Source organism: Gopherus flavomarginatus, chromosome 7, assembly GCF_025201925.1.
Source record: "Gopherus flavomarginatus isolate rGopFla2 chromosome 7, rGopFla2.mat.asm, whole genome shotgun sequence".
Taxonomy (NCBI): domain Eukaryota; kingdom Metazoa; phylum Chordata; order Testudines; family Testudinidae; genus Gopherus; species Gopherus flavomarginatus.
In genome coordinates this window covers 50,729,785-50,755,585 of record NC_066623.1, presented here as the reverse complement: position 1 = coordinate 50,755,585, position 25,801 = coordinate 50,729,785, and the positions used below count along the sequence as shown (strand labels likewise).

The 25,801-nt window shown below is 50.9% G+C and overlaps 2 protein-coding genes across 4 annotated transcripts in view; both read left to right on the top strand.

The window, feature by feature from the left end:
• Window positions 1-18,102, top strand: part of SUCO (SUN domain containing ossification factor) — a 900,323-nt gene extending 882,221 nt beyond the window's left edge. Inside the window, exon 25 of the transcript XR_007775597.1 lies at window positions 18,067-18,102. The gene's annotated coding sequence lies outside the window, so the exon portion shown is untranslated. The remainder of the gene's footprint in view (window positions 1-18,066) is intronic.
• LOC127055811 (flavin-containing monooxygenase 5-like) lies at window positions 50-25,695 on the top strand. 3 transcript variants are annotated; one of them, XM_050963231.1, is made up of 8 exons: window positions 50-412; window positions 2,067-2,255; window positions 2,701-2,863; window positions 4,312-4,454; window positions 20,297-20,496; window positions 21,674-22,026; window positions 22,686-22,758; window positions 24,654-25,695. In XM_050963231.1, exons 1-8 carry the CDS (start codon window positions 212-214, stop codon window positions 25,015-25,017), a joined length of 1,686 nt encoding a protein of 561 aa, XP_050819188.1. In that variant the 5' UTR covers window positions 50-211; the 3' UTR covers window positions 25,018-25,695. The 3 variants fall into 3 exon arrangements, with proteins under 3 accessions (XP_050819188.1, XP_050819189.1, XP_050819190.1); XM_050963232.1 differs by having other exon boundaries at window positions 24,551-24,703; XM_050963233.1 differs by lacking the exon at window positions 22,686-22,758 and having other exon boundaries at window positions 24,654-24,729.
• The last annotated feature ends 106 nt before the right edge of the window (window positions 25,696-25,801 follow it).

Below are 25,801 nucleotides of genomic sequence, written 5' to 3'. Positions count from 1 at the left end.
CTAGTGTAGCAAATTACTTTGTTATGCAAGTGACCCAAGCTGCATTTCCAGCAAGAGAGAAGCCCTGAAGTGATCCCGCCCCTCCTCTGATCCTCCCTGCCCAGGAATTTAGTGCCTTAGACAGCCCAATCAGAGAGCAGCCCTGACTCAAGTTGCTCCTTCATTCGGAGTCGGCAAGTAATTGCAACTCCTCCAGCTCTGAACTGCACCAATGGGGAATACGGCCGAGGTTCCCCCTCTCCCAGGTGGCTGGCAAAGCACTCTGAAGCCAGACGGCATGGCACAGAAGAGGGTTGCAGTTATTGGAGCTGGCATCTGTGGACTGAGCTCCATTAAATGCTGCTTGGACGAGGGGCTGGAGCCCACCTGCTTCGAGAGAAGCAGCGACATTGGAGGGCTCTGGAGATTTGAGGTGGGTCAGAGTTTCTCTCAGTCCTGACTCGCTTGGTGGGGTGGAAATGAAAGTGTTTCCAGCCTTTCCCCTGGGGGAATGTTCTCTACGAGCATTTCTCTGCATGCTCCAACCTCTGCTTAGGAGCAAAACAATGCAGGGCCAGTAGCCATGGGTCAGACTCCACCACAGCCTTACCGTGCTAGGGAGCTGTACAAACGTCCCCAGCGCTGCTAACACCCATTCAGCTGCGCTGCGCTTACCCCCCACAGGAGCTCCAGCACTGAAAATGGCTGTTGCAGCCAGAGCTCCATCTGCACCAGGTGCGGCTGAGCCGGTTCTAGCCATGGGGGAAGAGTTTGTATAAACACTGTCATAGAGGCCAGGCTTCAGGCTCCCTTAGGCCTGTGTGCACCTGCTACGGGCCTGACCCAGAGGCCAGTGAAGTCAACAGGAATCTTTCCACTGACCCTAGAGGCTCTGGATCAGGCCCTTACCAATGTGTGAGGGAGCCTGCAGAGGTGTAACTAATGAGTGCCAGACCTGGAAGAAGGTGCAAGTTGAAAGAGACGCCCTCTGGCTTTAACATACACAGTCTACCCTGCTTCTGCTGCCCCCCTCCCTGCTCAGAGAAGTTTACTTCAGCTTAGACTCTCTGATGCCCAGTTTCCTCTGAGCTTTGCCCACAGTGATGTTTATGGTGAGTTTTCCCTACTAGCAAATAACCTAATGGAGTCTCAGTTCAGGCAGTGTCCCCAGGGTTCTCACCCCCCAAGATTGTCCTGGAGTCTCCAGAAATTAAAGATTAATCTTTAATTAAAGATTATGTCTTGTGATGAAACCTGCAGGAACACATCCAACCAAAACTGGCAACTCTACATGTTCCTGTTGGGGCGGTGAACCTGTTAAGCTCGTTGGGGCAAGGTATACACTTCACCAAGTTAGGCCTTGTCTTCACTGCTGGAAAAAGAGTTACTCTGAGGTAAACAGCACAAACTTGAGGTAATAAAACAGTGAAGACCAGGAACTTAAGTTTTCCTAGGAGTTAAACAGCTCTCTGGCCCTCCAGGGATTGAGTTAAACTCATGGCCAAAATAACATGCCTGGTCTTCACTAGGCATTTACCTAGAGAAAAAACTCAGCTACATTAATCTTTATGAGGTAAAAAATTCACCTTTGATTCTTTCTACAGTCTCTTGGTCTTGCTTGTGATTTAGGCACCTGGCATAAAAGTCAAATAGTTCAGAAAATATAAGTCACATTGAGGAAGATGTGGTTTATCTCAGGAAGGACTATAAACCAGTGCCAGTAATTCTGTACGCTAGAAATGACTCCAGCCAGCCATCTATTTTTTATTATCCCTTCCTAAATTCACTGTGCTTTAGGTTTTCCTAGGATTCTTGCAAGTTCAAGGTGATCATATGATCTTCTTGTTCCTGCTGGTTTTATTTGTCATCCCCAAAGGGGATTTAAAGAACATTTAAAGAAATGTCATTGTGTACCCACTGCACCCCAGGCTAACATCACATGACAAAGACACACTCGAAAGATGACTGTCACCTCAGCTGCTGCAGACGGAGTCAGTAATTCTGGCTATTTAACTTGTAGAACTTTAGTTTTTTGGGAGTTCACATGGTTAATGTTACAACTCATAATGTTCTCCTGCTCCCTGCAGGAGAATCCCGAAGAGGGCAGGGCCAGCATCTACAAATCTGTCATTATCAACACTTCCAAGGAGATGATGTGCTTCAGTGACTTCCCCATCCCAGCCAATTTCCCCAACTACATGCACAACTCCAAAATCATGGAGTATTTCCGCATGTATGCCAACCATTTCGACCTTCTGAAATACATTCGCTTCAAGGTGAGGAGAGCTGTCCCAGTGTGCAGGGGTAGGGGAGAGAGATAGAGAGAGTGTATGCACAGATGTGTAAGATCTAGGTGAAAGAATTCCCCCCTGCACCTCCCCCATGAGGAAACATCTCACACTCATGGAACAAGGAGAACCAGAGGAGCTGTTCTGGGACCTCCTTTCATCTGGGGGCTGCCTGGCGGAAGTTACAGCCCAGCTCCCAGGAGTCGCTGCAGCCCCATTCCCTGTGGGAGCCAGTGAGCCCACAGAGGCCATGAGGCAAAACCCAGCAGAGCCCATTTGGCCTCCTGCTGCTGATCCCAGCTGTGCACTGGCCTTGTGCTTCCTGGCTGGGTTGCTGACTCAGGCATGGGGAGGAAGTTAGTGTCAGGGGCTCCATTCCGAGGGAACAGATGAAATTCCCTGGTGCCAACTTTGAGTGCCCTTTTCCTTCCAGACCATCGTGGTCAGTGTGACAAAACACCCAGATTTCTCCACCACAGGCCAGTGGGACATTGTCACAGAGACAGCAGGGAAGCAGGAGTCAGCCATCTTTGATGGGGTCATGGTTTGCACCGGCCATCACACCAACGCCCATCTGCCACTGGACTCCTTCCCAGGTAGGATGCGGAGTGCAACACTAATTGGAATTAATTTGCAAACTGGACACCATAAGATTAGGCCTGAATAAAGACTTGGAGTGGTTGAGTCATTACAAAACCTAAACCTAATTTCCCCAATACTGATTTCCACCTCACACACCTTCTTGTCAACTGTCTGAAATGGGCCATGCTCATTACCACTTTAAAAGTTATTTTTCCTCCCTTGGTATCCTGCTGTTAATTGATTTGTCTCGTTAGAATGACCTTACACTTGGTAAGGCAATGCCCGTCCTTTCATGTATTTATACTTGCTCCTGTATTTTCCATTCCATGCATATGATGAAGTGGGCTCTAGCCTACCAAACTTTATGCCCAAATAAATATGTTAGTCTCTAAGGTGCCAAAAGGACTCCTTGTTGTTTTTGCTGATACCAACTAACACGGCTACCCCTCTGAACCTAAACCCTTTATGTCTCTCTGCATCTCCATATGTTATGTTCTAGTTCCAGTCCCTCCATCCTCTCATGTGGCCTGGGACCAGAGGGGTTTCCTGATGGAGACAGTGGCAGTTCTGCAGAGGCTCCTAGTGGATGCCCTGTTGTGTCCTGGAGGCCTGGACCCTGGAGGCAGTATTAGAGCTGGTCAAAACTCAGAATTTCCATTTCACAGGAGATTTTGAAAATTAATAGTTTCACATTTCAATAGTGACACAAACCAAAGGCCCTATGATCAAGGAAATAAAGTATTTTAATCATTACTAAATAGTACCTGCCCTTACCAATTTTAAAAATAACAGATTAAATGAAAATGGAATATTTTAAACATGATGTCCTATTATGCAATATTACTATTGGGAATTTATGAAGTAAGGTAAAAATAATAAAATGAATAAATGAAAAATAAGTTAAAAATTTGAAATGAAAATTCCAAATTCTCAAACCAAAGTTCCTTGTACATGTGGTCACAAGGGTTAAAATGAAGATGGCGCTTGCAGAGGTTATGAGCAAAGAGAAGCAAATCCAGAGCCAAATCCAGCTGCATATTAGATCCCCAGAGGAGTGTCATCCGCAGCCCAGTTTCCTTGTGCAGTCCAGCTTTAAAGGTGACCTACAAAGTGGGAGGGGGAAACTCTTGGCTTCTGCCCTCATTTGCTTCATTTCATTTAAAGTCCTGAAAGAGTTTAAAGATTTTTTTTTTCTGCTTGTCACTTGCATTGGAAATCGAGGGGTCCCTGTCTACTCCTGGGGCACTCTGTGCTTGGCTGGAGAACAAGCAGGATGATGATATCACATATACCAAGGAGGGATCTTGACTCAGTTTTACACACTCATGGATTGTCTAACTGCTGTGTGTCACTTCTGCCCAAAGAATGCTGCAGACCCTTGCTATTTCCTTGAATCTCAGACCCCCAGGACAATGCAGGAGGCATGGGGCACACCTACAGCTGCTCCGCTTCTTCTTTGCAGGGATCAAAAAGTTCAAAGGCCGCTACTTCCACAGCCGGGATTACAAGACGCCCCAGGAGTTCTCGGGGAAGAGAGTCATTGTGATCGGCACTGGCAATTCAGGAACAGACCTGGCAGTGGAGCTCAGCCACACCGCAGATCAGGTTTGGTTTAGAGAATTATTTTACACCACTGAATGGTCAGAATGTTGTGGCTGATCACTGTGTGACTTCTGCTGACTCAGCAGCTGAGTGCTGTTCCCCCCCATGGCTATACTTCCCCTCCAGGGTGCAACCACACTCGGGGCCCCATTCCCTCTCCAATCCACACTGGGGGAATCTTACACTTCCTGCGTTTGACCCTCATGTGGAATTCCCATTGATTTCAGTGGTGTGCCAGGAGACTGGGCAATAGAGAGGGCAGTGAGGAATGGGGAGCAGATCTGGAAGGCCCATCCATGCAGACTTGCTCAATCTGCTATGCATCAAAGTTCGTACTCGTTCTGCTTTGCCTAGGGACCCTGCAAGGGACATCAGGCCTACAGACCACCCTGGGGGAATGCTGAATTGAGAACCGACACCTGCTGTGTTACAGTGGTTATCATCTGCTAAAACACCCCGGAACCTGAGTGAGCAAGGCCAGCAAGCCTCTGAGTCAGTGTTGCTCCCAACAAAATTACCATTGAATTCCAGTTCTACTGGGGATGGAACGTGTGCCCCAGACACAGTTCATACCACCCACTCTCTTTGTGATCTGCAGGCACTTAATGGCAACTAGGGAGAAGGCATAGGCATTTCGCCACAGATATAGGCATTTACTCACAAGTACATGCTTATGCTTTTGACATGGTCTGTCAGGGCAAATGCCTGCCTCTAAGGTTATACCTGCCCTGCAATCAGAGGTGTGACTGCAGCACAGTAGACATACCTCAGCTACCTTTGATCTAGCTAGAATAACTATACCAGTGGAGCCGCAGCAGCACAGTTGTCTAGCTGCTTGAGTACATACCCGGGGTCCTAGATGGACTTGTACAACCTCTTAGATGCAAGTTACCTGGACCTGCTGATTTAAAAATGTCTAACTTTCATGGCTTTTGTTAACATTGTCCAGATATACTAGTGCAGGGGTCGGCAACCTTTCAGAAGTGGTGTGCCGAGTCTTCATTTATTCACTCTGATTTAAGGTTGTGTGTGCCAGTAATACATTTTAATGTTTTTAGAAGGTCTCTTTCTATAAGTCTATAATATATAACTAAACTATTGTTGTATGTAAAGTAAATAAGGTTTTTAAAATGTTTAAGAAGCTTCATTTAAAATTAAATTAAAACGCAGAGCTCCCAGACCGGTGGCCAGGACCTGGTAGGTGTGAGTGCCACTGAAAATCAGCTCCTGTGCCGCCTTCCGCACGCATGCCATAGGTTGCCTAGCCCTGTACTAGTGGAATGTAAAGAATGTTATAATCATTATATAATGAGACTATATCATCTGAAGAAGAAGATCTGTTCTTAGGTACAGTAATGGAAAAGGCTGAAAACTCAAAAGATTGCCATTTGTGCACATTTTAGCCAGCCACTTATATGTAAGACTGCAAGTTTGTCATGGAGGTCACAGATTCTGTGACTTTCTGGGACCTCCATGACTTTGGCAGTGGTTGGTGCGGCTGGCCCAGAGGCTGCCTGAACAACTCAGGCAACCCCTGGGTCAGTTGCACTAGCTGCTGCTGGGGCAGTCTCAAGCCACTGCACCCCTCTCTCCCAGCAGCAGTGGGAGTTGGGTGTAGGAGGGGGCTCGGGGTTGGGGTGTGGGAGGGGGTAAGGGTTCTGGATGGCACTTACCTGGCGGGGGGGTCCCCTGGAAGCAGCAACATCCCCCTCCCTCAGCTCTTAGGCGGAGGCACAGCCAGGCAGCTCTGTGCACTGCTTCTGGCCTGTCAGCACTGTCCCTGCAGAGCTGGGCAGAGGCAGTGTGCAGAGCTGCCTGGCCATACCTCTGCCTAGGACCTGAGAGAGGAGGATGTCACTGCTTCTGGGGAGGCACAGAGCCAGGTAGGGAGCCTGCCAGCCCTGCCAACTCCCCCACTCCCCAGCACCTGTGGTGTCCCTGGGCCATCCCCCTCCCCAGCACCCATGGCACCCCGGGCCACTCCCCCGCCCCCCCCCCCCCCAAGATTTAATTAGGGGTATATAATACAAGTGAGAAACAGGTCATGAATTTTTGTTTACTGCACACAACCTATCCATGACTCTTACTAAAAATACCCATGACTAAAATATAGCCTTACTTATAGGACATACAGGATAGATACTGGGGCATAAGTAAATGTAGTAACAGAAACTGAAATAGAAAGACGTAAGCAGACCATAAAAGTGGAAGAGTCAAAAGTGTCTGTGAAAAACTATGATGGAGGAACAATTCCAATGTTGGGAGAGTGCATGCTGACACTTAAATAGAAAGGGAAGATGATAAAACAAGAGTTTGTGGTGGTACATAGAGGCAAGCAAACATCTTCGGCCTACACATGTGTAAGGGGCTTGGTCTTATTATGAGGATGTATGCCACAGAGAGACAGAAAGGCAATGAGAACCAGATATGTAAGTATTAATAGCATCATATAATAATGTATCCACAGGAAATGAGTGTCTCCCACTAACGTACAAGATAAGGTTAAGAGAACATACAGAGACAGTGGTATATGCAACATGGAAAGTTCCACAATTTTAAGAAAGATACTAGAAGAAGAGATCATAGACTTTAAGGCCAGAAGGGACTATCATGGTCTAGTTGGACCTCCTGCACATTCCAGGCCAGAGAACCTCTCCCACCCACTCCTGTAATAGACCCCTAACCTCTGGCTGAGTTACTGAAATTCTCAAATAAGGATTTAAAGACTTCAAGTCATAGAGAATTCACCATTTACTCTAGTTCAAATCAGCAAGTGACCTTTGCCCCATGCTCCAGAGGAATGTGAAAGACCCTCAGGATCTCTGCCAATCTGACCTGGGGGGAAAATTCCTTCCTTACCCCAAATACGGTGATCAGGTAGATCTTGAGCATGTTGATGAGACCCACCAGCCAGACACCTGGGAAAGAATTCTCTGTAGTAACTCAGAGCCCTCCACATCTAGTGTTCCATCTCCAGCCGTTGGGGATTTTTGCTACTAGCAGTTGCTGATTGGTTACCTGCCATTATAGGCAGTCCCATCATACGATCCCCTTCATAAACTTATCAGGCTCAGTATTTTTTTTTACCCTCCTTCTCCCCCGCACCGCTCTCCTTGAGAGGCTGTTCCAGAACTTCACTCCTCTGATAGCTAGAGAACGTCATCTAATTTTAAGCCTAAACTTGTTGATGGGCAGTTTATATCCATTTGTTCTTGTGTCAGCACTGGCATTGAACTTAAATAATTCCTCTCCCTCCCTGGTGTTTATCCCTCTGTTGTATTTTTAGATGGCAAACCTATCCCCCATCAGCCTTCGTTTGGTTAGGCTAAACAAGCCAAGCTCCTTGGGTCTCCTATCATAAGGCAGGTTTTCCATTCCTTGGATCATCCTAGCAGCCCTTTTCTGCATCTCTGCATCTCATGGCAGATGGTATTATTTGGAGAATAGAAGACCATCAGATTGAGATGAGTCCTTAGAAATCATAAAGAAAAAAGGAGAGGGACCACAGCTGTGTATGGACCTTAAGGAGCTGAACAAAAGCATAAAAAGAGAACATTTCTACTTGCCCACAAGAAGTAAAATATTGTCTGAGATGACAGGAGCCAAATTCTTCAGCAAATTAGATGCATCATCATGATTTTGGCAGATCCCCTTGGACTCTGAGAGCTCTAAGATCATAGAATACTAGGGTTAGAAGAGACCTCGGGAGGTCATCTAGTCCAACCCCCTGCTCAAAGCAGGACCAATCCCCAACTAAATCATCCCAGCCAAGGCTTTGTCAAGCCGGGCCTTAAAAACCTCTAAGGATGGAAATTCCACCACCTCCCCAGGTAACCCATTCCAGTGCTTCACCACCCTCCTAGTGAAATAGTGTTTCCTAATATCCAACCTAGACCTCCTGCCCTGGAACTTGTGACTATTGCTTCTTGTTCTGTCATCTGCCACCTCTGAGAACAGCCTAGCTCCATCCTCTATGGAATCCCCCTTCAGGTAGTTGAAGGCTGCTATCAAATCCCCCCTCACTCTTCTCTTCTGCAGACTAAATAACCCCAGTTCCCTCAGTCTCTCCTCATAAGTCATGTGCCACAGCCCCCTAATCATTTTCGTTGCGCTCTGCTGGACTCTCTCCAATTTGTCCACATCCCTTCTGTAGCGGGGAACCAAAACTGGATGCAATATTCTAGGTGTGGCCTCACCAGCGCTGAATAGAGGGGAATAATCACTTCCCTCGATCTGCTGTCAATGCTCCTACTAATACATCCCAATATGCCGTTAGCTTTCTTGGCAACAAGGGCACACTGCTGACTCATTCAGCTTCTCGTCCACTGTAATCCTCAGATCCTTTTCTGCAGAACTGCTGCTTAGTGAGTCGGTTCCCAGCCTGTAGCAGTGAATGAGATTCTTCCGTCCTAAGTGCAGGAGTCTGCATGTGTCCTTGTTGAATCTCATCAGATATCATTTGGTCCAATCCTCCAATTTGTCTCGGTCACTCTGGACCCTATCCCTGTCCTCCAGTGTATCTGCCTCTCCCCCCCAACTTAGTGTCATCTGCGACCTTACTGACTTTTACTTTCAACACACCATTTGATAATACTGCTTCCTAAGATTTCCTTTCTGAATATGTTTGCCTGCAGAACATGAGCCAGATGTGAGAGGCCCTAGCAGGCGTGAAAGTGTAGCCTGAGGGCACAATAATTTGGGCAGCACGGCTGTTGAATATCAGGAACAAGTGAAGAGAGTATTGGAAATTGTGAGAGCAAATAACCTTAAACTGAATTAAGGCAAATGTCAATTTCAAATCTTGGCGATAACATACCTGGGAGGACAGACTGACCTCAATGGGAGTGTTGCCCAATGAAACAAAGATTTGGGCAATACTGAACATGTCAAGACCTGAAGATAAAAAAGGGAATTCGGAGGCTGCTAGGAACTATGCCAACAAGTTCATGCCTAATTATATAGCTTCCACAACTCATCTAAGACACCTCCGCCACAAGGTCACTGAATGAGCATGGATGCCAGAACATGAAAGCCCATTCTGATATCAGCTCCAGTGCTGCAGTTTTTTGATCCATTGACAGTATCAAACTCTCCACAGATGCCTTGAAAAGAGGGTGGGAGCAGTACTATTACAGTGTCATAGAAATAACTGGTTGTGTCTCAAGGGATATGACAGCTGCAGTGATTTTCTCAGTGCTTCAAAGCAGAAACTGATCATAAACATGACTACCCCTCTGAAACTACTGATTACGATTCACAAAAAGGAACTTCGCAAAGAACCACCGAGACAGGCTGCTTTTGAAAATACAGATTTATCATGTGTGGCATGTGTACCATCCTGCACTTCTGGGCGGTAAGGGTTTGCCTCAGAGGTTTGCTGTGACCCTCAGTGTAGCCTCTCTCCTCTCATAGAGACAAGGGTTACAGCTTACTGAGTCACCTTCATCATTGGCTAGTCAGCAGGTTTGGTTTAAGAACCCTCTTTAGTCCCTATCTTCCTTCTCAGGGAGCATTTGTGTGGGGCAGGGGAACCCAGGCCTGCCCTCTTCTCCAGATTCCAGCCTAGGGACCCTAATTGGCAGTGGAAACAGGTAGTCTTCCTTCTACCAGAGCTATAGCCCTTCCCTGAGCTACTTCCCCAAACAACCCCTCCTAGCACCTTCCTTGGTACCTGACCACGCTTGTTCTCCCAGGTCTTTTACTGCGCACCTTCTTTCTTCCAGTCTTCCCACAACACACCTTCTTACTCCCAGCTCCTACCAGCAAACCTTGCTGAAGGGGCTTCTTTTTAAACTAGTCCCAGCGGGTTCTAAATGGGCTTCAAGTGATCTGATTAGCCTGTTTCCTTTGATTGCTTCTAATCAGTTCTTAATTGGTTCCAGGTATCTTATGGAGTCTGCCTGACTTAATTGCTTCTAGCATCTTCCTGACTGCTCTGGGGTAGCCTCTGCCCTGGTCACTCAGGAAACAGAAAACTGTTCATCCAGTGTGTTTTCCTTCTACCAGACTCCTGCACCCATGCTTCAAGCCATCTGGTGGAGCGCAGGTCTGCTGCTCTATCTTAGCATTTACCTTTCTGCCACGCATCCATCTCCGCCAGAGAACTGGCATGGTTTAGAGGGAAGGGTGACAGAGCAGCTCCGGAAATGGACAGAACTACTCCGGTGCCTCTCCCTTCAGGGGAGGGCACTGGTGCTTAATCAGCTGGTCCTGTCCATGCTCTGGTACCGGCTCAACACCCTGGTCCCGGCCCCATATTTCCTGGCCAACCTCCGGACGGCGATTCTGGAGTTCTTTTGGCCAGGGACGCACTGGGTCTCTGCAGGGGTCCTCCACCTGCCCCTGGAGGAGGGGGGGCAGGGCCTGAAGTGCTTATGCACTCAGGTCCATCTCTTCCGCCTCCAGGCCCTGCAGAGGCTCCTGTTTGGTGCGAGTAATCCGGCGTGGAGCGTATTGGCGCATGCCTTCCTCCGCCGCTTCCGAGGGCTTCGATACGACCGGCAGCTCTTTTACCTCCATCCGAGAGGTCTTCCGCGAGACCTCTCCGGGCTGCCGATCTTCTACCAAGACCTCCTCCGGACCTGGAAGCTCTTTTCAATGACCAGGTCTGTGGCGGCCACCGTGGGGGTTGACCTCCTCGCGGAGCCCCTGCTACACAATCCCCAGCTTCGTGTGCAGGTGGCGGAGTCCCCCCCGGTGTGCCAGAGGCTGGTCTCGGCGGGAGTCACCAGGGTCGGAGACCTCCTGGACTACGACCGGGCAGACTGGCTGGATCCCCTGACGCTCGCTCAGCGCATGGGGCTCTCCAGACCTCGTACTCCCCAGCGCGTACTTCAGGAGGCGAAGGCCGCTTTACTGCCTGCTGCTCGGGCTTACCTCGACCGGGTCCTGCGAGAGGGCACGCCCCGCCCACCCTCCACCCCAGGCCCCGTGGACATTTTTATTGGGCCCCTGCCCCGTGGACCCAATCGGCCCCCTCACCCTTTCACTGCCAGCCGACTGCATGATCTGCAGCCGGTTTTGTTCCAGACCGCGCCACGGAAACATCTGTACTCGCTCGTGCTCCATACCCTTCACTACCTCACCCTCGCATCCCGCCCCGATACCAAATGGCGGGACCTCCTGCCGCCTCTCGAGGGTGAGGAGCCCCGGTGGGCCAGCTTGTACTCTGCCCTGGTCCCGAGGCCCGCCGGGGATATCAGTTGGCGGCTCCTTCACGGGGCCGTGAGCACGGGTGTGTACTTGGCGTGGTTCACATCTGTCCCTAGCACCTGCCCTTTCTGTGGTGAGAAGGAGACCTTGGCGCACGTTTATTTGGAGTGCGCCAGGTTGCAGCCCCTGTTCTGGCTCCTCCTGAATATTTTCTTACGTTTTTAGTTGCACTTTTCCCCTCACCTTTTTATCTACGCGCTCCCCATCCGTGGCCCCACAAAGTCGCGGGATCTCCTTCTCAACCTCCTTTTGGCCCTGGCCAAACTGGCCATCTACAACACCAGGGAGAGGGAGTTGGCCGACTGGATTTCCTGCGACTGTAGGGCCTATTTCCGTTCCTCTGTCTGTTCACGCATCCGGGCAGAGTTCCTATGGGCAGCGACCACTGGCTCCCTTGACGCCTTCGAGGAGCAGTGGGCGTTGTCCAGGGTTCTCTGCTCGGTGTCCCCATCTGGTTCCCTTTGTTTAGCCCTATGACCTCACTCCCAATCCTGTTTTTTCATTAGTTGTCCCCCGTAATTACTTGGTGTCCCAGACCTGTGGGTCCTGCCCTTAGGCTGGGGGGAGGCCCTTTAGAAGTGGGCGGCCTTCGCCCGCCCACCCCCGCTGGATGCCAATAGGACCAGACTCCTGCACCCATGCTTCAAGCCATCTGGTGGAGCGTGGGTCCACTGCTCTATCTTAGCATTTACCTTTCTGCCACGCATCCATCTCCGCCAGAGAACTGGCACGGTTTAGAGGGAAGGGTGACAGAGCAGCTCCGGAAATGGACAGAACTACTCCGGTGTCTGTCCCTTCGAAGGGAGGGCACTGGTGCTTAATCAACTGGTCCTGTCCATGCTCTGGTACCGGCTCAACAACCTGGTCCCGGCCCCATATTTCCTGGCCAACCTCCGGACGGCGATTCTGGAGTTCTTTTGGCCAGGGACGCACTGGGTCTCTGCAGGGGTCCTCCACCTGCCCCTGGAGGAGGGGGGGCAGGGCCTGAAGTGCTTACGCACTCAGGTCCATGTCTTCCGCCTCCAGGCCCTGCAGAGGCTCCTGTTTGGTGCGGGTAATCTGGCGTGGAGTGTGTTGGTGCATGCCTTCCTCCGCCGCTTCCGAGGGCTCCGATACGACCGGCAGCTCTTTTACCTCCATATGAGAGGTCTCCCGCGAGACCTCTCCGGGCTGCCGGTCTTCTACCAAGACCTTCTCTGGACCTGGAAGCTCTTTTCAACGACCAGGTCTGTGGCGGCCACCGTGGGGGTTGACCTCCTCGCGGAGCCCCTGCTACACAATCCCCAGCTTCGTGTGCAGGTGGCGGAGTCCCCCACGGTGTGCCAGAGGCTGGTCTCGGCGGGAGTCACCAGGGTCGGAGACCTCCTGGACTACGACCGGGAGACTGGCTGGATCCCCTGACGCTCGCTCAGCGCATGGGGCTCTCCAGACCTCGTACTCCCCAGCGCATACTTCAGGAGGTGAAGGCCGCTTTACTGCCCGCTGCTCGGGCTTACCTCGATCGGGTCCTGCGAGAGGGCACGCCCCGCCCACCCTCCACCCCAGGCCCCGTGGACATTTTTATTGGGCCCCTGCCCCGTGGACCCAATCGGCCTCCTCACCCTTTCACTGCCAGCCGGCTGCATGATCTGCAGTCAGTTCTGTTCCAGACCGCGCCACGGAAACATCTGTACACACTCGTGCTCCATATCCTTCACTACCTCACCCTTGCGTCCCACCCCGATACCAAATGGCGGGACCTCCTGCCACCTCTCGAGGGTGAGGAGCCCCGGTGGGCCAGCTTGTACTCTACTCTGGTCCCGAGGCCCGCCGGGGATATCAGTTGGCGGCTCCTTCACGGGGCCGTGAGCACGGGTGTGTACTTGGCGCTGTTCGCGTCTGTCCCTAGCACCTGCCCTTTCTGTGGTGAGAAGGAGACCTTGGCGCACGTTTATTTGGAGTGCGCCAGGTTGCAGCCCCTGTTCCGGCTCCTCCTGAATATTTTCTTGCGGTTTTGGTTGCACTTTTCCCCTCACCTTTTTATCTACACGCTCCCCATCCGTGGCCCCACAAAGTCGCGGGATCTCCTTCTCAACCTCCTCTTGGCCCTGGCCAAACTGGCCATCTACAACACCAGGGAGAGGTGGTTGGCTGATGGGGTTTCCTGAGACTGTAGGGCCTATTTCCATTCCTCCGTCTGCTCACGCATCCAGGCAGAGTTCCTCTGGGCGGCGTCCACTGGCTCCCTAGACCCCTTCGAGGAGCAGTGGGCATTGTCCGGGGTTCTCTGCTCGGTGTCCCCGTCAGGTTCCTTCATTTAGCCCTATGACCTCACTCCCAATCCTGTTTTTTCATTAGTTGTCCCCCGTAATTACTTAGTGTCCCAGACCTGTGGATCCTCCCCTTAGGCTGGGGGGAGGTCCAGTAGAAGTGGGCGGGCTTCGCCCGCCCACCCCCGCTGGATGCCAATAGGACCAGACTCCTGCACCCGCGCTTCAAGCCATCTGGTGGAGCGTGGGTCCGCTGCTCTATCTTAGCATTTACCTTTCTGCCACTCATCCATCTCCGCCAGAGAACTGGCACGGTTTAGAGGGAAGGGTGACAGAGCAGCTCCAGAAATGGACAGGACTACTCCGGTATCTGTCCCTTCGAGGGAGGGCACTGGTGCTTAATCAACTGGTCCTGTCCATGCTCTGGTACCGGCTCAACACCCTGGTCCCTGCCCCGGATTTCCTGGCCGGATTTCCTGGCCAACCTCCGGACAGTGATTCTAGAGTTCTTTTGACCAGGAATGCACTGGGTCTCTGCAGGGGTCCTCCATCTGCCCCTGGAGGAGCGGGGCAGGGCCTGAAGTGCCTACGCACTCAAGTCCATGTCTTCCACCTCCAGGCCCTGCAGAGGCTCCTGTATGGTGCAGATAGTCCAGCGTGGAGCATGCTGGAGCACGCCTTCCTCCGCCACCTCCGAGGGCTCCAATACGACCGGCAGCTCCTTTATCTCCATTGGAGTGGTCTTCTGCAAGACTTCTCCGGGCTGATAGCCTTCTTCCAGGACCTCCTCCGGATCTGGAAACTGATTTCGGCCACCAGGTCCGTGGTGGACGCCAAAGGGGTGGATCTCACAGAGCTCCTGCTACACAACCCCCAGCTCTGTGTGCAGGTGGCGGAGTCCCCCTCGGTGCACCAAAGGTTGGCCCTGGCAGAAGTCACCAGAGTTGGAGACCTCCTGGACTATGACTGGGGAGACTGGCTGGACCACCTGACACTCGCTCGGCTCATGGGGCTCTCCAGACCTTGTACTCCCCAGCGTTTACTTCAGAGGTGAGGGCCGCTTTACCGCCCACTGCTCGGGTCTTCTTTGACTGGATCCTGCGAGAGGACATGCCCCACCCACCCTCCACCCCAGACCTCCTGGATCTTTTCATTGGGCCCCCATGGCCCCACTCAGCCATCCCACCCCTTCACCGTGATCCGGCTGAATGAAGTGCAGTCAGCTCATTTCCAGACCACACCAAGGAAACATCTGTATATGCTTGTGCTCCACACCCTTCATGTCCTCACCTCATGTCCCATCCTGTCATGAAGTGGTGGGACCTTCTGCCACCTCTGGAGGGTGAGGAACCCCGGTGGGCCAGCCTATATTCCACCCTGGTCCCGAAGCCCGCTGGGGATATTAGTTGGGAGCTCCTTCACAGAGCCGTGAGCATGGGTGTCTTCTTGGCGCAGTTCACCGGTGCCAGACACCTGCCCCTTCTGCAGCATGAGGGAGACCCTGACGCACGTGTATCTGGAGTGCGCCAGGTTGCAGCCCCTATTCTGGCTCCTCTTAAACATCCTGTTACATTTTTGGCTGCACTTTTCCCCTCACCTCATTATCTATGCACTCCCCATCTGTGGCCCCACCAAGCCCGCAGGACCTCCTTGTCAGCCTCCTCCTAGCACTGGCCAAAATGGCCATCTACAAGACCAGAGAGAGGAGGTTGGCTGACAGGGTTTCCTGCAACTCCAGGGCCTATTTCTGATCCTCCGTCTGTTCACGCATCCAGGTGGAGTTCTTCTGGGCAGTGTCCCCTGGCTCCCTTGACACTTTCGAGGAGCAGTGGGCGCTGTCCGGGTTCTCTGCTCAGTGTCCCCATCAGGTTCCCTTCAGATAAGGGGGGAGGGATAGCTCAGTGGGTTGAGCATTGGCCTGCCAAACCCAGGGTTGTGAGTTCAATCATTGAGGGGGCCGTTTAGGGAACTGGGGTAAAAATCTGTCTGGGGATTTGTCTTGCCTTGAGGAGGGGATTGGACTAGATGACCTCCTGAGGTTCCTTCTAACCTGATATTCTATGATTTAGCCCTGGGACCTGTTATATCTTTAGTTGTCCCCTGTAATTAATTGAGATCCTGGACTCTGTGGATTCTCCCCTTAGGCTGGGGGAAGTCCTTTATTAGTGGGCTTCCACCTGCAAATGCTCCATCTGTCAGTTCACAGGCTGATGATCTGGAACAAGGAATAAACATTCATGTGAATTCAGCTAAAGACTAAATGCTGCAAACAGTGGTACAAAAAGTAAAGGAGGAAAAAAATCAGCACTGCACACTTTTATATTTCCACTAAAGGAGTGAATTGCCTGTGACAATGGTACCAGTTCAATCAGCACACCAGGATGCTGCCCCTAGGACAGCACAAAGATGTCCCTCCTATAAGTTCTCCTTTTATACAGTGATACAAACAAGTTATGTATTACACTCCAGGCAGGGCCGGTGCAACCATTTAGGTGATCTAGGCGGTCGCCTATGGCGCTAGAATTTGGGAGGCGGCATTTTCTTTGGCAGCGACTGCAGCGGCTGGATCTTTGGCTGCCCCGGTCACCGCTGGCATTTAGGCGGAGGGAGCTGGGGCAAGGGAGCGCGGGGAGGGCCGCCTGCAGCAAGTAAGGGGGGGGGCAGCACGCAGGGGAACTCCCTGCCCCAGGTCACCCCTGCCCTGCCTTCTCCCCGAGCACGCCGTGATTGGCGCCGCAAGCCTGGGAGGTGGGAGAAGTGAAGCAACGACGGAGTGCTCAGGGAGGAGGCGGAGCAGGGGTGAGCTGGGGCGAGGGGAGTGCCTCAGGGTGGAGGATGGTGAGCTGCTGCAGGGGCGGCGCCTCAGGGCAGGAGCTCGGGGACGGGGAAGGGCGCAAGGTGGAAGTTTCGCCTTGGGCGCGAAACATCCTTGCACCGGCCCTGACTCCAGGTGTTGTTAGTTTCCATCCTTATCCTTGTACCTACTAGTTCAAACAAAACATCCTCATCCATTATCCGATCATCCCCTCCTTATCTTTACAAAGGTGTGTTCTTGTGCCATATATTAAAAATGTGTTTATATCAGTTATTCTCAACCTATTTATCATTGTGGGCTGCGTGTGCAGCCCACAAAGTGTTAAGTGGGCCACAGGTTGAGAACCACAGTGCCCCCCACCTAACTCCCCCCACAAACCCCTATGCCCAGTGCTCTCCACCCATAGACCTCTCCACAGAGTGGGGCCAGGAGCAGAGTGCCAGGTGCGAGGTGAGCGGCAGGGACCCCAACCCCGAACTCCACTGCGTGGGGACCCTGACCCTGCTGCATCCGTCGTCTGTTTGCATAAATCCAAAGTAAAAAGCAGCTGTCCTTCAAGGACTGTATTTGGGAGTACTTTGCAGGCAAAGAGTACTAATTTAACAAACAAGTGCAAAAAACATAATGGGTTTTATGTTTTTAATGAGTACCTAGCTACCAGTTCTCTAAGTTTGTTAAAAGTCTGCTTTTCTGAAGTTCATTGTCCTTATTCCGCTGCTCTCACTCGTTCCTTTGCTTAGAACCATGAAGTATATCACTTCGTGATCACTTTCACCCAAATTGCCTTTCACCTTTAGATTCTCAACCAATTCCTCCCTGTTGGTCTGACTCAAGTCTAAAATGGCTGCCCCACCTCCCCCATTACTTCCTCCACTTTCTGAAACAAAAAGGTGTCCCCAACAATGTTCCCTCTAATTTTTTTCATCCATGTGAGGAATTAATTTTGTTATGTGCATCAATATTGAGATGATGTGCGTCACCAGTAGAAACAAAAAAGCATAAATATAATATTTTTTAAGTTACCATAAGGATAATTACTGCAGCCAGGACAGATTAGGCATTTTAGAACTCACTACTTAAAAGAATTGAATTTAAACATGAGAGAGAAATAAAATTCTGAAATGCACAGACCAGTCAAAAACTAAAATAACAGCACTTTGAAAGAATAAAATTATAGAGAATATATGTGCATTGCAGGAAGTACCCAGCAGTAACAATAGCAACACAAGTATGTGTTGGGAGGTGAGTGTAAAAGAGACAGAGAGTATGTGTGTCAGACGGAGACTGTGTGTGCGTGAGCGAGAAACACAGAGACAGTGTGTGTGTGCGGGAGACACAGACTCTGTGTGTGTGTGTGTGTGTGTGTGTGTGTGTGTGTGTGTGTGTGTGTGTGTGTGATGGTGGGTGTGAGACACAGACAGTGTGTATGTGTGCTGGCTGCTGGGAAAGTATATGAGAGACCATGCGCTGTCTCTTTAAGGACACAGGCACTCACTGGCAGGCTTGCTCAGACTGCAGCAGCTACCACCAGCTCCCTTCCACTCCTGAGCCCTGTCCCCCAACCCTGCTCTTCAGAGATGAGGTACTTGGGTGAGGAAGGGGACACCCTGACATCAGTGCCCCCTGGTCCCTCCTCCACTCTGCACAGCAAGCAGGAAGGTCCCGAGAGCTGCTGGCCGGGACTCCAAGGCAGAGGGCAGGAGCAATGCAGCTGCAGGGGCAGGGGCTCCTGAACACACATTGCTGGATGTGCAGGGCTCTGCTAATCAAGTGCATGGTGCTTGATTGGCTCTTGGGCGGCCGCACAGCTTAGAGGGAACATAGGTCCCCAGTAAGTTATTGGATGTTTTGTGTTTTGCCGCATTACTTTTCCAACAGATTTCTGGGAAGATAAAGTTCCCCATTACTACCAGGTCTTGCGTTTTGGATATTTCTGCTATTTGTTCTAGAAATGCCTCATTCACCTCCCCTTCCTAATTTGGTGGTCTGGAGTAGACCCCTACCATGATGTCATCCCTATTTTTCCCCCTTTTATCTTTGCCCAGATACTTTCAAATGATCTGCCTCTCACCTCCTTCTGGATCTCAAACGAACTTCCTCCCTTTTCCCCCCTGCCTATCCTTCCTGAACAACTATCCTCCTCTATACCAACTTTGCAGTCATGAGATTTATCCCACCAAGTTTCCGTGAATCCAATTGTCAAAACTTAGCTTATGTGCTAATAATTCCAGTTCCTCCTGTTTATTCCTCATACCCCTTGTATATAGACATCTAAGATATTGAGTAGTTTAACCCACTGATTTTCCTCTTATTGTTTGTATGACCCTATGGTAACTTTCCATGTCCCTCCCCCAACATCTAGCTCTCTGTTAAGGCCACCTTCCTTTATGTGTATCTGTGCTTTTGTCACCTGGCCTCTTTGAACCTACTTTAAAGCCTTGCTCACTAGGTTGTGTGAGTCGGTGTGTGAAGATGCTCTTCCCCTTTCTAATCAGGTGGACCCCATCTCTTCCCAGCAGCCTTCTTCCCAGAGCAGCCTTCCATCGCTGAGGAAGCAAAGCTCTCCCATCACCACCATCTGGGCAGCCAAGCATTCATCTCCAATGATCAGCCACTGTGCTCATCACTAAGATAGTTCAAATGGTTAGGCAGCCAGTGTGCTGAGACCACCTCCTAGCAGGATGGCTAGCATTGTCTCATCATTTCTTTCTGCTCCCCTGTCTGTCAGCCTGTCTCCATCTGTTGTTCCATTGGGGGCAGGGAACATCTTTTTGTTTAAAATAATTAATACGCTTAAATACCTCATTTCTAATAATAGTAAGTTACTACTGAAGCTTGTGACATGGTATAGAAACCCTGCACTAGCATGGAAGGGGTTAAGGAGCTGCTTTGGGCTAGGGTGGCCCTGCCCCACCGCACCTGCAAATTGGGTCAGGAAGAGGAGTTAAAAGGAAAGAACTCCACTCAGATGGGGGCAACCCTCGGAAGGGAACGGGCTGAGTTTCTCTGGCCCTGGAGAGGAGGCTGATAGCCTGCAGAGCCCCTGCCCTCGCAGAATGACGGTGCAGATCCCTGAGCTAAAACGGGGGGAAAGACTGAGACTTGCACTGGAACCCAGTGACCTCTGACATATACAGTGACATTTGAGGGGGGTTCTGAAGTCAGAGGCCCATACCCTGGAGAAAGCTGCTTACAGACTTTCCTTTCCCTTTCTTGTGTTGAACCTAGTTTGATGACTGCTGACGGAGTTGTTGTTCTGCCTGAGAGGGGAAGAAACAACCAAAAGACCTCAGCCAGAGGGTTAAGTACTGGCCCGCTAGAAAGACACATCCTGCAGCACCCGCTAGGGTAGGAGTATTGGATTTATGTGTGTGCACTCCCCATATAGCCCCAAAAGGGGGTGCTGCACCATGGACAGGTGTGTGGCAAAGCTCTTATTAGGAAATCAAAGAAACACAACTAGATGTAAACCATTCACTCTCATGAGAATGGCTCTCAGTCAAAGAGGCTCTTGGCAAGTCACTCAAAGGCCTGTGGTTTCCAACAGCTCCTGTTTCTCTCCCTTTCAGGTTTTCCTTAGCACCAGGCGAGGTGCATGGATACTTGGTCGGATTGGAGAAGAAGGGTACCCCATAGACACAATTTATACCACTCGCTATGTGGAATTCCTCAGGCGCATTGTGCCTCTATCCCTGCTTAACTACTTTGCAGAGAAGAAACTGAATGCAAAATTCAACCATGCAATCTATGGTCTGCAGCCTGCACACAGGTGAGCTGGGGAGATCAGGAGACTTTCTCCAGGCTGTGGAGCCAGGAGGGGAAGGGTCATGTTCATTCCGCTCCCCCCCACCACCACCGCAGGAGAGTGGAGAGCTGGGGCCTGTCAAGCACTGGAGAGAGGGGCAGAGCCTCAGGCCCCATGACAGAATGTAAGATCTCAGGCAAACCTGCAGCTAGAGTCTCTAGGGCCTGGGTTGAATCGCTTGCTGTGCCAGATTCCCCCCAGCCAATCTCGGTCCGTCACCTGGGGCCCAGCTTTCACTGCTGCTGCTGCTCTGCCAAATCGGTCAGCATTTGCTTCACCTGGGGCCTAGCTCTTATTCCCATTCCTGCCCTCTGAAACATGCCTATCACTCGAGTTAAAAATATCCTTGAGGGACGTAAATGCCAAGGAAGAGGAGGAGTTATTTTGTGTGATATATGGGAGTAAACAGAATGGTACTGGATGACATCATTAAGGCATGTCTACACTGACAAGCTTACATTGGCACAGATGTACCTCTACAGCTGTGCCGCTGTAAGATCACTCATGTAGTCACATTATGCCGATGGGAGCGAGCTGTCCCATTGATATAGTAAAACGAACTCAACGAGTAGCCATCATGTTGGCAGGAGATGCTTTCCTGCTGACATAGCGCTGTGCACATGAGTGCTTATGCTGGCAAGACTTACGTTGCTGGGAGTGTTTTTTCACACCCCTAAGTGACAAAAGTGCTGATATAGCTGTTAGTATAGACAGGGCATAAAAAAAGAGATAATTTAAGCTGAGTACCTGAAAGAACTTGCAAATAGCAAGCTGTTAGGCCAGGGAATTGTTTATTATTTATTCATTGATTTGTGGTGGCACCAAGGAGGCCTAATCAAGGACCAGGATCCCATGGTGCAAGATGCTGGACAAACACAGAACAAAAACAGTTTATCAGAGGAAGTGGTGGATGTATAGACTGGACAAAGCAATAGAATTCCTTACATGGAGTGATCCTGCTTATGCAGCAGAATGGACTGAATAACCTGATGTGTCCTTCCCATGGCTTCCAGTTGCAGTGCTAGCACATTGTGTGGGAGGAAATAGTTCTCTTTTCTCCTGGCAGCCTCCTGCCCTGAGGAAGGTCACCTCCTGCCCAAAGAGATCTTCACATTTCTTGTATTTCTTTTCTGCCATTCAGGCTTTTGAGCCAGCACCCAACCATCAACGACGACCTGCCAAACTGCATCATCTCGGGCAAGGTGCTGGTAAAATCAAACATCAGGGCGTTCACTGAAACCAGCGCCATCTTTGAAGATGGCACCAGAGAGGAGGACATTGATGTGGTTGTCTTCGCTACAGGATACAGCTTCTCTTTCCCCTTCCTTGGGGACTGTGCCAAAGTGATCAAAAACCAGGTCTCCCTGTATAAATTTGTCTTCCCTCCTCAGCTGGAGAAACCAACTCTGGCTTTCATTGGCCTCATCCAGCCACTGGGGGCCATCATGCCCATTGCTGAACTCCAGGGTCGCTGGGCAACACGTGTGTTCACAGGTATGTGAACCAAAATGCAGGAAATAGTCTAGTGCCTGCTGGGCAGAGAAAGCGCAGACATTTCCAAGGAAATCCTAAGCCAGTGCTGTTCAGGTGCACAACCTGCCATCTTGCAACATTTCCGCTGCTCTCTGTCTTTCGTCTGCTGTCTTCCTACTGAAAGGTGACCTGGTTATGTTCTTTGCTTCTTTGTGATGCATGTGAGGCCTGGTTGTTTTATTTTGGAAGCTTTCTGTGAAAACTGTCACTTCCCCCAAAAAGATCATTTCCAGCTCTGCTCTCTGTGTACTCCTGCACCCTCCCTCTTTGTTGGTGCTGGAGTCTGGCTAGCTTTCTCTTACCCTTTGGCTGCAGTTAGTTTGCACTTTTGCTCATGCCCTCTCCTTTGCTCACCCACTCCCAGCTCCCTGCCTTTCGAATTCCAACGCCCCCCTGAATGTTGAGCCTTCCTGGGGGCAGGAGGTGTTGCTGAGAGTTCAAGAGCTGTTACTCTCTAGGGTTTATTTGGGGGCAGAGGAAGAGAGAGGAGGCACAAACAATGCTCTTTTCTCTGAGGCTCTTTATCTTTTCTTTGTTCCTCTTATTGCTCAGGAGCTGTTGCCTCTGCGTCTGCGAGCACCTCATGGATCTCCCTTCTGACTTGGGCTTCTCTTTCCTAGGGCTGAACAGATTGCCTTCAGCAAGCAACATGATGGCCGATATTGCACAGAAGAGAGAGGAAATGGCAAAACAGTAGGAACTATTATGTGAATCAGTAACCACTGGGCATGCTGAGAAGGCAGCAGGGCAATCAGCTCCCCACCCACTTCTGCCTATTTCCCTGCTTCACTTTTTTCCTCCCTTTATCCTCATGGGGACCTTTAGCCAACAAACTTTGCATTTCATGCACCCATCCTCTAGGTCTCCCAGGGAAGTATGTGTTAATACAAAGCATGTAAGAAGCAGGGTCCTACTGAACCCCAGACAAGGGGAAATGATCTGTGTGAGTAGGTTTATCCGTCTGCCCCATATATTGTTCCCTTTTTCTTGTTACAGAATTCTATCCCTCACATTCTGCCTTGCTGCCACCACCTATTCCCCTCTCTCTCCCTCTTGCATCCCACATTCCCCTGCCTCCCTATAGTTTTCCTGTCTATTTGCTGCCCTTTCAGCACAGAGGCAGCTGCCTTCACTAGGAGAGGGATTAGATGCTGAACCTCTTTACTAGGAGCAGCCTGTACCACTTGAGAAATCTGTAAGGGGAACAGTGGCTGTAGAGGAGTTGAACTCACCCCTGCAGCGCCTCCTGCTGGTGACTTCTGGAATTAGCTCAATTTCCAGCCCGGAGCACCCTCTGCAGGCCACTGATTCGCCTGTCCTCTGGCCTCATGTTCCTCCCAGGACCCCGGTGCCTCTTTCAGCTGGGTCTCCCCCGCTCAGGGGAACCCCCACTCCACTATCCCTACTTTGCCTCAGTATTGGCTACTGCCCAGTCTCCATCTAGCCCCCATTCTCTGAGGCAGACTGCAGTATCAGCCACTCATCATAGGCAAAGGGGTTTGGACCTGCTGCCTTTGCCTACCCCTGGGTTGCCCCCTGCAACCCGCAGTACCTCTTGGCCTAATGCTAGGCAGCAGCCTGGGGCTTTCCAGGCTGGATCTCCCCTGCTCCTCTGCCTTTCCCCAGCCCTGCTCCACTCGAAGTACGCTATCTAGCTCCCTGCAGTCAGCCCCTTTTCCCTCTACAGCCAGAGAGAGACTGACAGGGCTCCTGGCTCACTGCTTCTCATAGGGGCCAGCTAGGCCTGATTGGGACCTGGCCACAGCTGGGCCTGCTTTCTCCCAATCAGCCCAGGCTTCTTGCCCCAGCTACAGCCCTCTCCTGGGCTGTTTTAAGCCCTGAGGGGCAGGAGCAGGGGACCACCCTGCTACAGTGGCCATCTTGGCTGAGGGCATTCTTTGGCTTCAGTCACACTGAAAATAATGGGAGAAGGCAGATATATTGAATAATAGCAAAAATTGCTCACATCAAACTCTCAGTCATGAAGTCATAAAAAGCTTTAAACCCCAAATCCTAAGAATATCACACAACTCATGCTAACTTTACAAGTGTTGACAACTCTGGATGGCTGGGTGTTAATTTCCAGCCCTTTTACTTTGCTGTTAAGCACTCCTCAGTATTGTGTAGCAACTTAACTTTCAGGAGCGTTGGCCCTTCAATTCTACCTAAATACAGAGGGTTGAATAATTTGGGGAAGCTCCAGATAAAGATTTTAAGTAGAAGACAGAGTAAGGTCTGAGGCCAAAGTTGCTTTAGAGAATGTATCCAGCTCCTCTAAGGAGAATGAAGTGAAACTCATCCCCATCCCACACACAAGATCAACATGCCACTTGTGTCCCAATTATGGCCCAAGGGATGTCTGTGCAGGGGTGAATTTCTCTCAGTCAGTGAACAGAAAGCAGCTCGAATCTTTGTAATGAGTGAGAGTAATCCAGCCTCCAAAGGTGCAAGAATACATCAGCATCTCCTTCTCCTCACATTTCAGAGAGGGATAGAAGCTTCTTATTCCTCAGGAATGTCATTTCCTGGTCAGTGCAGTCTCCATTTGACAACACTCCAGAGACACCTGCACTTCTTTCTCATTTCAGGTATGTGAAAAGCCAGCGCTATACCATCCAGGCAAATTACATCCCATACATGGATGAAGTGGCCTGTCTGGCAGGGGTCAAGCCCAAACTCCCGTCTCTCTTCCTCATGGATCCAAAGCTTGCCGTGGAGGTTTTCTTTGGCCCCTGCACGCCGTACCAGTACCGCCTGAGAGGGCCAGGGAAGTGGGATGGAGCCAGGAAAGCCATCCTGACCCAGAGAGAACGGATCATTAAACCTCTGAAAACTAGAGTCCTAGATGATTATACAGGTGCCTTGGTGCCTTACTACCTTCAGATTTTTCTCATTGTTGCTTTAATTGCTGTAACTTTTGTTTATTTTCCTTGGTCCTTTTTTCCCCTCTGACAAGTGTCATTTTTCAAGCTGTGAGACCAGTTCATGGTTTCGCTTCTTTCCTTTGCATTCATATGGGCTGACTGGACTATAGTGGGCACCTCTGTTGTCAGCTACCTCAACAAGGTGAGAGCCTGTCTTCTATGTAGTGCAGGCCTGCACAACTCGTAAAGCGGCGAGGGCCACATTACTCCAAAGGAAACAGCTGAGGGCCGAAACCCCCCAGCCCTGCAGAAACACCTCCCCACCCCCAGGACCTCCCGGCCTGGCGGAAACACCCCGGCCCAGCACCACCCAGCCCTGCAGAAACAAACCCTCCTTCCCCAGCACCACCCCACCAAAACAGCTGTGGGCCAAAAAGGAAGGTTGGAGGTGGGGAGGTGATACTTGATTTTAAATCAGCCAGAGGCTCCCAGCTGAAGAAGTGGCTGGGAGCCCTCAGGGTCAACTTAAAGGGCCTGGGGCTCCAGCGACTGGGGGAACCCGGAGCTTTGCGGGGCTGGGGAAGGGATTTAAAGGGCTCAGAGCTCCTGCTGCTGAGGGGAGCCCGAGCCCTTGAAATCCCAGCCCCAGCCCATCCGCTGGAGCCGCGGCCGGGATTCAAAGGGCTCTGGGCTGCCTGCAGCCGCGGGGAGCCCTGAGCCCTTTAAATCTCAGCTGCGGCCGAGATTCAAAGGGCTCTGGACTGCCCGTGGCGGTGGGGAGCCCTGAGCCCTTTAAACCTCAGCTGCAGCTGGGAATCTCTGAGGGCAGCCCAGAGCCCTTTGAATCCCGGCCGCAGCTGGGATTAAAGGGG